This window comes from Hesperophylax consimilis, chromosome 16 (assembly GCF_061612785.1).
Source record: "Hesperophylax consimilis isolate HC1 chromosome 16, BYU_Hcon_1.0, whole genome shotgun sequence".
In the NCBI taxonomy this organism is placed as follows: Eukaryota; Metazoa; Arthropoda; class Insecta; order Trichoptera; family Limnephilidae; genus Hesperophylax; species Hesperophylax consimilis.
Window position 1 is genome coordinate 19,383,159 of NC_142851.1, and position 11,838 is coordinate 19,394,996.

The 11,838-nt window shown below is 35.0% G+C and overlaps 1 protein-coding gene across 1 annotated transcript; it reads left to right on the forward strand.

The window, feature by feature from the left end:
- Positions 1-6: 6 nt before the first annotated feature.
- Positions 7-11,811, forward strand: LOC149416841 (putative cytochrome P450 6a13). The gene is made up of 4 exons (XM_089641004.1): positions 7-1,538; positions 3,784-4,038; positions 7,977-8,228; positions 9,205-11,811. Exons 1-4 carry the CDS (start codon positions 656-658, stop codon positions 9,363-9,365), a joined length of 1,551 nt encoding a protein of 516 aa, XP_089497130.1. The 5' UTR covers positions 7-655; the 3' UTR covers positions 9,366-11,811.
- The last annotated feature ends 27 nt before the right edge of the window (positions 11,812-11,838 follow it).

The following is an 11,838-nucleotide window of genomic DNA, read 5'->3' on the forward strand; positions in this document are numbered from 1 at the left end:
CGAAATTGTTCATCTGATCAAATATAAAATTAGATATTTGATCAATATCAGCAAGGAAAAAATGGTATTGTTTTTGGCGTACAGATACGCCCGCAAAATACTTTGATTATTTCCACATCCTGCAACTTTATTGCATTTCAGTGTTTTGTAAAAATAATTAACAATGCGCAGGTATAAATACGGGTTACTCCCAATGACAAAATTTTAAAATACTCATATTCTGAAGTTGTCTGTTCATTCATAATTAAAGCACGTCTGAGCTCAACAAAGTCCTTGACGCTCAGCTACCGGTGCCTCCTTACGACGTGAATCCAGCTCTGAATACAATAGTATCTACCTACATCAAATTTATTATGTATTAAACCAATTTATTTTTTAAGTAGCAGACGGTAGATGGACAGTAGTGGTTTATTTATGGACAGTAGTTTGCGGCCGGCCTCTCAACGAACAACCGGTTCGGTTTATGTGCTGTTTCTCGTAAACAAACCGATTAACAAGATGGGGATATTTTGTCTGCTTTTATAAGTCGATTTATTTTCAGTGAGAATTTTGACAGTGTGTTCGGTACATGAACATTTTGCAAATAATACCAAAAGCCAAATCTTCTCATCGAATTGTTGATTTATTGATTATATCAATCAATAGATAAATAGAAATGGCTTTTTTGTTTGTATCTTTTTGGGTGGATATTCTGTTGCTTTTATTTCTATTGGGATGTGTATTATATGGTTGGTTCCAGAAAAAGTTTCGTTACTGGAGCAATAAAGGAGTATATGGACCGGCACCAGCTTTCCCTCTTGGAAACTTAACGGGAATGGTGATGGGAAAACACATTGGGAATCTGTTCGCGGATTTATACTCTGAGAATAAGAAACATCCTTACATGGGAATTTATATGTTCCACCGTAACGCCATGGTCATCAATGATCTAGAAATGATCAAGAACATTACCGTTAAGGACTTTAACCACTTCACCGATCACGGATTGGCGTTTAACATCGATCACGAGCCCTTGGCAGGTCATCTCTTTAACGTCAACGGAGCCAAGTGGAGAAGAATCAGGCACAAACTGTCTCCCGCCTTTACGTCCAGCAAGATGAAGTACATGTACGAAACGATAGCCGCTTGCGGTGAAGAGATGACAGATTTTTTGCAGACTGCTGCTAAAGCGGGAGAGATAGTCGATATGAAGGACGTGGTATCCAAATTCTCCATCGACGTAATATCATCGTGCGCCTTCGGGATCGATAGTAACAGCTTCAAATGCCCTGATACTCTCATGAGAACGATTGGACAAAGTGTGTTTGACGTGAACTTAAAACAAGCTATTCTGATGTTTCTGCCTCTGTTTGCCCCCCAGCTGCTGCAGTACGTGGACCTTAAGATGCTGGATAAAAACATCACCAAGTTCTTCACGGAAGCGGTGGAAAAGACGGTCAACTTTAGGAAAGAAAATAATGTGACACGAAATGATTTAATGCAGCTGATGATACGATTGATGAACAACCAGTCTATTGAAGATCACAAAATGCACGATGGTAAATATCGCTTTATTTATTTATTTATTCAAAAAACAATTTTTAACATAAAAAACATACTCTGCACATCTCACTATTCCTGTATCAAGATGTGCAGCTTTACAATTACATCATTTAAAAAATACATATATGTAAACTTAATATAATAATAAAATTAAATTAAAACCCAAAAAAAGAAAAGTTAATGACACGGTTGTGTTGAGACCGGTAGACAAAAAGTTGGCAACAATAATATTCTTCTGTTAATTAAAGTACTAGGTACCTGCGCTGGCTTATCAGACACAACCATAGGTTAACCATACTAACTATTATAAGATGGATAGTATGAATAATAAAGTATAAGAAAAAATAAAATAACTAAATAAAAGTAGGTAAATAATAACTGATAGGTAATAATAAATAAATTAAGTAAATAAATTAGCTAGATAATAATAAAAGTAATTAATAATAAGAAAATAATAATAACAAAAAGTTATTTTAGAAGTAAATAAGTACATATGCAGTAAGTAAACAGGGATTTTATCGATTTATTACTCTTATAGCAGCCACATATGTTGATAATAATTGTTGTTCTGACGTATAAAAAATAACCTAAAATAATGTGGACCTAAATAAACATTACTTACTTGAAATGGTTTAGTGACCAGATCTAAATAGACAGGGACTCCTCACTCCTCCACCTTCTTCTTTCCCATCTCCTTCCTCACCACTCTACCATCAGCTTCACAAGATAGCCCAATAATTGGGAATGCCATAATATCACTGGCTCCAGACGGTTGGGAGCAGTTGGGACTCTTGTGGGGTGCCTGCTGCCTGAAGCCAGTGGAACTGTCACTACAATATCCCGAATAGGGAAATGGTAATTATTCGGACTCGCTGGCCATGCTAAATACGTTTAAAAAAAAAAACATTTTGATTTACCCTAATTACTATAAAACGAAAATATCTGCATTTGGGAAATTTTTTGTTTTAGCATTATAATTTTTAATTACGTAAAATGAATATTCGCTTTCGTTATATGGGATGACAGCCATTTAAAAAAATTTCTGTTTTCTTTTCTTGATATTCCTGGTGGCATTACGATATTACGAGTGATATTACGAGTGATATTACGGTGATATTACGAGTGGCTAGAAGAAAAGTTATTATCATTTAATCTTTGCAAATTAGGTATTATGACAGAACTTTGGAAACAAAATAAAATTAAAAATAGGTATTTAGGCATGTTTTTTAAATTTTTATTTAAATTTACATAGTAAGAACGTATTTCAAATAAATGTTAACATGTTTTCCTTTACAAGAGTCAAAAACTCGTGTTTAAAGAGAAAAAAATAAAAACTTAACATACATATGTAAATAGAAGAAAAAAAAATCACAAAAACAAATAAAGTGAAGAGATTTTTGTTTTTCTTTTTTATATAATAATATATAAAGTAATATAGTGAGATGTCATCGCCATTCTAATTGGCTAAATTATTTAAGGTGGTGAAGTTTATTTTATTTTTGAATTTATTATAGTCCGGTTCTAACCTTATCTCTGTCGTTAGTTGATTAAACCACACCACTCCAGTGTACGTGTAATAGTGTTATATGTAATATATATATAATAGTGTTATATGTAATTATATAAATATAATTTTTTGTGTTTATTATAGATTATGTTAGTATAGGTTAGGTTAGGTTTGGTTAGGTTGGGTTAGGTTAGGTTAGGTTAGGTAAGGGAAGGTTAGGTTAGGCTTTTTTACATACAAAATTATTAAAAAATTGTTAAAAAACTTGCCTAATCTATTCTGTCCATGTTTTTCCATCTCCCTCGACTTAGATAGTTGTTTCAAGTGTCATTTATTATTTTTGAGTATTTAAGCGTGCAGCAATTCCTAACTTTACCATAATTTTAATTAAGTGTTTCATAAAGTAATCGTAATTTTATGGTTTTAACAGGTAGATCGAGTTTATATTAAATATCAAAATCTTCAATTAAAAAATGTAATATTCCATTTATAATAATTAAATTTATTTTATATTTTTTTCATATGTTAAAAAAATTACTAAATGACGTTTGTTTCGTGGTTATTAAAACAGGCAATCTGCCTAGCTAGGAACTAAATCCGACCCAACAAAACGTAATAACACTTGTACCTACTCATTTTAAATATATGCTCTCATTATGCTATATTATTACTGTTATGTCTCCTTTAAATGTATCTAATGTAAAATAAAAAAATAAAAAAAATAAATATTTCAGACACCAAGCACCCAGAGGACGGAAGTGAAGATCCCTTGACAATGTCGGAAGTAGCAGCCCAGGCATTTGGCTTTCTCCTCGGGGGATTCGAGACCTCCTCGACTATGACAAGTTTCGCATTGCATGAACTTGCTAAGCGTAGAGACCTCCAGAAGTTACTTCGACTGGAAATCGAAGATGTCCTGGGAAAACATGAAGGAAAAATGACTTACGATGCTTTGAAGGAAATGCACTACATGACGCAAGTTATCGAAGGTAAACTCGTATGCAATGTAATATCTAAATGACTTACGTGACTTTGGGGATGTGGTGAGGAGACAAATGAAAGAGGTTGTGAGGTACAGCGTTTATTGCGTCAGTGCTGTTATGAGAATTGACTCCTGACCGATGTTGACGCAGTTGGTGGATGTAGTCGACGGTGAATTCGGGCCAAAGATCGACACTGCATTGCTGGATGCAGTCAGCGGCGAATTCTCCAGGTTAATGGTCGACACCAGATGAAAGCGGAGATGAATGGAGTGGAGTGGTCGAGGCGATGGCTCAACACCGCATTGGTGGATACCGGACTTGTAGATGGTATTCAGAACTGGGGAAGACGTTGAGTCTTCTTGGTGGCTTACACAAATTATATGTTGAGGTGTCAGACTACGCTATAATCTTCCTCTCCCTACGGGAGCAGCTGCGGAGTATCATTTCTTCGTACTGGATCTGTCAACTTGACAGCTGACAGCCGCGTGATCACGGCGCTCCCTAAATTGCTCCGACCCCCTCCCTTGCGGTAGGCAGAAGAGGGGGTCGCATCATTTTCAAATATCGCCTGGCTAGCAGATCACAGCATAAGATCGTCGCCACGTCCACACTTATAAAACATCATCTATCAGGTGTTACAGATCTGTACAGGATAGTATGGCAAGCGATATGGTGTTATAAAAAACACTTTAATGCGTACAGCATAATGCGTCGGCATCCACCGTGAGATTGCTAAGAGCTGGTGTCCCTCGAGGCTTTATTCTCTCGCCAACTCTCTTCAACATCTACTTAAGTACGACCATCGCACAAAAAAAACTAAAATAGGTAAATTTGCAGACGATACTAAAGTCATGTCGACTTCAGCAAGCGAAATAACCGCAACACGACGCGCCCACGCGTCAGAACTAGAATCATTTTTCATAAAATGGGGAATCAGTATAAATCCCTCCAAAAGCGCCCCTTGTGTTTTCTCCCGTAAACGCCCCATAAGACCTCCTAACATCCACCTATTCGGAGAAAACGTCCCTCGGCAAAAAAACATTAAATACCTCGGAGTTACCCTTGACAGTAAATTAACCTGGGCAAAGCATATCACTGAAACATTAAACTCAGCCAACAAAACCTTTGCATCCCTTTACCCCATGATATGCAAAATTTTCTCCAAAAACTAAACTTTTAATATAAAAATCCACAATAAGACCAAAATTAACCTACCAAGCCCAATCTGGGCCCAAGCTTCTAAATCTCAATTAAATAGACTGTAAACATTCCAAAATAAAGCCATTCGCTCAATCCTGGGAGCCCCCAAGTGGATGAGGGCAGTGGCGGCTCGTGGCTTTTGGGTTACTATAGTGCTAATATTACAAAAAATGGCTTAATTGATGTTGTTGAAGCTGAAAATGATTTTTTATTTTTTTCGAAAAATTGATTTTTTGTATGAAGATTTTCAGGAATTCCGTGCAGTGCACGGCTATACTGAAATGCCATTTTTTATAATATTAGCACTCTAGTACACCCAAAAGTCACGAGCCGTCACTGGATGAGGGTCTCCCAGCTCCACCGTGACTCCGAAGTCCCTCTTCTTAAAGACCACATCATAAGTCTCGCAGACTCCTTTTATTCGGGCATTCCAACGCATACTAACCCGGCCATTAATTGTCTCGCCCAGTACGACGCAAATGCCAAAACTCAATTTAAAAAACCTAAACAAATCTTACGTAAAATTACTCCCCTAATTGCAGCCATGTTTTCATTAGCAAAAAATTTTTTCACAAAAAAAAAAAACCAAAAATAATTTTCCAACAACCAATTTAAACTCATGATGAAAGAGAAAGGGGCCTTTTTGCCCCGGAGCTCTGTATGCCAGTGACACAAAATGACAAATACGTCGGCACTCTTAATAAAGTCCTTAACTAGCAGTCAGTAGGATATTAGCAACCCACCTAGCTACAATTTTGGAGCTCAGAGTAACAGGTGTCGATATTCGAAAAATTAATACAACAGGGGTTTTTAGGTAAATCTATATTTTTACCCGTTTTTATATATTGAATTCAATTATTTATTTATTTATTTTGTAAGAAACAAACAGCTTTTACATAATATACAATGATAGATATAAATATACAAGTTAACTGAAGTCAAGCCACAGAAGTTTATGCTAAATTATATTGACTACATAGCGCAAATATAATACTTATTATTATAAGCACATATAATATGTTGATTTGCCAATATTCACTCATTTACTGTGTAGGCGAATTTACACATTTACTTAATTGAGGAATCGGAGAAACTACAATAATTTGTGCGCAAGGTCAACAAAACACACATTATTATTATCACGCTAACAAGCTCGTTAAACGTACACCAATACACTGCTACGAGAATGACTGCATCGCCAATGAGAGTTATCTTTTATATAAATTAGTTAGTCGCCCACTAATTTAAACGTCCTCCAATTTAGACATCTTCTAAGTCCGAACGGCTCGGGAAAATTAAGACAAAAAGTTGACCATCGGCTCAGGAAGTTTAGTGTCTGATGTAGGTAGAGCATAGTCAACATCAACATTTCCCAATCCCAAGCGTATCTGATCTCAGCATAAAAGGTGATCAAAGATTTTCAAATATCCTTCGTAACAGAGACTCTATTGCAGTGTTTCCCACGGTGGGGCGGACGCCCCACCGGTGGGGCATAACGCCTCAGAGGTGGGGCACCACGCTTTAGAGATGAGACACGTAAGTATTCCACATATGTATAAAGGGGAATACTCATCAGTCATACAAAAAAATTTTAGCACCATAAGCGATTTACTCATTAAAAAATGAAATCGATTGGATATAATTTATAGAGGGGACCTAAGACTGAAATTAAATAAGTTAGATCAGGACATAAAATTTCTTTGTAGCAAGCGTAACTGAATTTAATAATGAATTAGGCGTCAAGATATGTGTGTGTTTGTACTAAATTTCAATTGTAACTTGTGTTTTATTATTGTTTTAATTTTTATTTTATTCTACTTAATTACATTTTCAATTTGTGTTTTGTAATAATTTCAGTTATAATATATGTATTAGAATAGGTTTTATTTAATTTCGTTAGGGGTTCATATGTTTACAAACATATTACAATATGATTTGAAGATTTACCTGCTGTTTAATTAAAAAAGATGCCGGTGGGGCATGGCATAAAGAAGGCTGGGAAACACTGCTCTATTGAGATGCTTGAAGCGAGTATCAACAATTAAGTAATAAATATTATATACAATACTATAATATGAACACCGCATAGAGTCCAACTGCCCGAAGTCAGTGGAACTAAACGACAGTGGGACTATTGATTTACTTATTTTAATTTTATTGAATGTATTTATTAACGACCTGCTGGGCTTTTACTTAAAGCTCATAAAATAAATTTAAAACAATGGTATAACATAAATAAAAAATAAAGCATAAAATACAATAGTTAGTTACAATAATCACATAAACTTAAAAAAACTCTTGAAATTTATATACGTGTGATTGTGAACAAAAAAATTGATACACAAAATTATTTTTCATGTTACACAAAAAAGAAAAATATTAGCTTTCACTCACTATGGAGAGAGACACGGCTCTTGTGTTTGGTGAGAGAATGCATGCTCAAATCCTTCCATAATTTGATACATTTCTAATGCAGTATGACAGGTTTTAATGGGAATATCGCACAAGAGTCACAATTGCTCCTAAGCTCCTTTCCGGAGGCAGTGGGATAGTGGGCATTCCCAATTTATTGGGGAATTTCGAGAGACTAAATCGAGTTAGGCAGAGGAATTAGATGGAGACGAAAGAGGTTGGAAAGTACTTGGCTAATCAGATTTGGTCTTCAAACACATATAATTTCAAGCCACAGCCACTGATCTATGCACAGCTTCGAAGGTTATATACCAACTTATCAATATTTTCAGAAACATTGCGGCTGTATCCGTCCCTGCCCATTCTGCTAAGGAAATGTACGGAGGATTACAGAATACCCGGAACGGATGTTGTGATTGAGAAGGAAACCCCAGTCATAATACCACTCCTAGGCATACACAAGGACCCGGAAATATACCCCGACCCTGATAAATTTGACCCGACCAGGTTTGAGTTGGGCGCAAAACAGTCCAGGCACGCGTCTTCCTATTTGCCTTTTGGGGATGGACCGAGGTTTTGTATCGGTAAGTTAAAAAAAAAGGTTAAAAATCTAATCATTATTTTTTAGATAGAAGTAACTTGTGAAGTAAGTTTTTTTTTGCTTTCTGCAGGTGAAATTTGATTAAAACATTTCCGTAATTGAAAACTCTTTCTTGATAGTCGAAAGGTCGGCGACAAAAGTTTTTTTAAATATTTTACACCTGCCTTGCATTGAATAATTTATTTACTGCCAGATTTGTGAAAAATCACCACAAGGGCGCTTTAATACGAATGCATTTGAAGTGAAATGGCATAAAACTGCGCTACAAGTTTTAGGTTATTATTATTATACGGTTATACCAGACATCAGGGATCTAATTTCTACAGCATTCAGTATATTATACGGTTATACCAGACATCAGGGATCTAATTTCTACAGCATTCAGTATATTATACGGTTATACCAGACATCAGGGATCTAATTTCTACAGCATTCAGTATATTATACGGTTATACCAGACATCAGGGATCTAATTTCTACAGCATTCAGCATATTATACGGTTATACCAGACATCAGAGATCTAATTTCTACAGCATTCAGTATATTATACGGTTATACCAGACATCAGAGATCTAATTTCTACAGCATTCAGTATATTATACAGTTATTCCAGACATCACGTATCTAATTTCTACAGCATTCAGTATATTTTTCATCCTTCTTCTGCCAGCTCCATGTCTCACTTCCATAAATCAGGAATGGTGTCAGAACTCTGTTGAATTGCTGGCTTTGTTTCTTCGGAGAATTGTTTATTAGCACCATCCGCGTCAATCCTCCATTCATGGATTTTTCTGCAATATTTACCCTTCGTTCAATATCCTTATCTAACCTTTCCATCTCTCGTAAACATGTTTCCCAAATAGAAATAATTGTGAACTGCTGTCAGACTCGCTTCATTTGACAACTTTTTTCCAGCGACTCTCCAAAGTATAATATAACAATTCTGTTTTTCTAACAGGACAAAGATTTGCAGCGATGCAGATACGCGTGGCCCTGGTATCCATCCTGAGAAACTATGAAGTCACCATGGTAGACGATAAGCCAGTGGAACTCAATAACAAGGTGTTCTTCATGTCACCCAAGGCCGGCATCAGAATGAAGATTCAACTGAGAACCTGATTCGTTGCATTCCTCTTACCCAAAGGATACTGATCTCCAAGAACAGCTAATATAATATATGAAAAAAAATCTGTCCTCGTTGGGAATCTATTGCTTCGACGATGGCATTTACAGGTGTCCCGGTGTATACAGCTCTACTTCGGTTTCCTTGGTCCATTATAGACCATCTCCTAGCACGTCTTCTGCATTATTTTATTGATTACCTTTAATATTTGTGTACCTATCTCAAAATTACTTACTTTCCTGGCTTCGACTTGGAATATTTGCATATCTATGTATTTAACTACTTAATTTAATATTTTTTTGATAGTTAAATGGATATAGAGCACCTTAGTTTGATGGAATTTATAAACTCAAAATATGTGCATTAACCCTGCAAATATTTTGAGTGTATCAAAAACCTTTGCAAGTGTCATGAAAGTTCAAGCGATTTTGCTTCGCTAGAAAAATTATTTCTGCTTTATGGAAGATACATAATCAAACCTCCTTTGGCCCAGAATTTTAAAATCAACTTACGAATCCACTTAATAAAATTATGACTTCAAACCCATAAGAAGTATACAGTTTTTAAACGAGGCAAGTAAAGTTTTTAGTACTAAAACTAAAGAAGAAAAAACTCTATATATGTTAATACACAAAAAGGACTTTGGGTCTGTATTACACAATTAGGTTATTCTATTTCTTTTTACCAGCATGAAGACAACGAGATAATTCATTTTGATTATTTTGATTTAATCGGGCTGCAAAATAATTCTTTGGGTCTTAATATTATATTTTGGTACTTTGTAAAGAACTAGGGGCCTTGGGAGGATACTATGATTCACTACATCATGTTAAAGTAATTTTAAGTGATATAAATATTACGTGAAAAAATATTTCAATAAATAATTGATTTACAGACCCCCCTTCCCCCCGGGAAAAAAATTTCTACAATGAACATTATTATTATTATTCATAAATACTACTGAAAATATCTTTGGCACCAGAAAAAAATGATAACTTAATTAGTTGACATACCTAGTCAACATTAACTTGAAAACCTATTTAAAAAATCAATTACGTGGAAATTAGGGTCATAAAAGTTTAGCTCCCATAAGAACATTTTTAAGGCGTATGGTATCAGTAAAAGTCAGACATTCCGAATTTCAACAAAAGTCCATTCTTCAAAATATTACACATTATAGAAAAAGCTGAACCAGATATTGTGGTAGGAGTTTTTAAGATTTGGAATGCTTGTCAAAATCTGTTTGAAGGATTGAATCAAGTTTGAGGTAGATGTTGTCTGGTATCATGAAGACAGTGTTGTTGCTGATTTGAAGAAGCTTATCATCAGCTGGATTCACATTGCAGGATTTTAAAACTGCCTTAAGAGCTATGCGCATTTCTATCATAGCAACTCGGAGAGCCCTGCAAACAACAAAATGGTGTACGTGAAAAGCATGCCAAGAAAAGGGGTATAGTGCATTTTAGTAGAAAACATAAGAGGTTGGTCGTAAGCTGAAGTGTGAGCATCGTGTGAAACTACTTGCTTTGTACAATAATAATTAGATAATTAATTATCAAATTCCAAACCATGATCAGAAAAGTGTGAAAAGTCTTTCATCAAAAACGTTTTTATCAAATCCGAATCGTTAACAATTAGGACTTCTTTAAACAGGAAATATACCTCGACGAATGGGTGCTGTTAGAATTCTTTTCCAAAGTTTATTTTTCCTAATGATGTTTGTTTTATGTTGCCAAAGAGGAATGATGGTTGTGGACCGCGAACACCCTTGCTCTTCCAATAGCTGAAGTTATACTGATACCATATATGCAAAGAGAGATATAAAGAGAATACTATAGTTACCAAACACAGACCTCTCCAAAATGCATTAGCAAAAATAGTCATCTCAAGTGATATTGATTTCACAATACATATTATATTACAATCAATGTTTTCGATAAAGTTATAGACGGAGTTTCGTTATACGAAATTTAATACTGACTATTGAGAAGTGCGTGGCGTGTGTACTGTACACTACATCAAAGTTGTTGAAATGTAAAAAAATCTGTAATTTGCCAATACGACAAAGCGTGACTGTGACTTATGGATTAAAAATGCAAAAAATGATAACGATCTAGCATGCACTATTATTCCACATAAAGTTTTTTTTAAATCTGTAAATACACGTGGTGGGATTTCATTGTAATGATTCAATGAGACTTCCAGGCTTCCAGAGCTGTTCTTTGTTTATTCGTCGAAAAAAAACTATTTCATTCCCAGTCCGAAGGCTACATAGGCTTGCAAATAAATTCAGTTCCGTTGATGTTTTCATTTATTGCATACTAAAATTTTAATCAGAAAATTATAACATTCGGTTTTCCTTATTCTATTTCCCTTCTATGATAACTGTAACATACTTTTTATGTGAATATTAATAATAAGCAAATAAATAAATAAAACAAATTCCACTTTTTATTGTTAGCTAACAAG

What these genes read in the sequence shown, in the direction of transcription:
- LOC149416841 (XM_089641004.1), top strand. Translation starts at nt 656, where the DNA reads ATGGCTTTTTTGTTTGTATCTTTTTGGGTGGATATTCTGTTGCTTTTA. An exon ending in CATGACGCAAGTTATCGAAG is followed by an intron (nt 4,039 to 7,976) that starts GTAAACTCGTAT and finishes CAATATTTTCAG; the next exon opens with AAACATTGCGGCTGTATCCG. An exon ending in TGGACCGAGGTTTTGTATCG is followed by an intron (nt 8,229 to 9,204) that starts GTAAGTTAAAAA and finishes TTTTTCTAACAG; the next exon opens with GACAAAGATTTGCAGCGATG.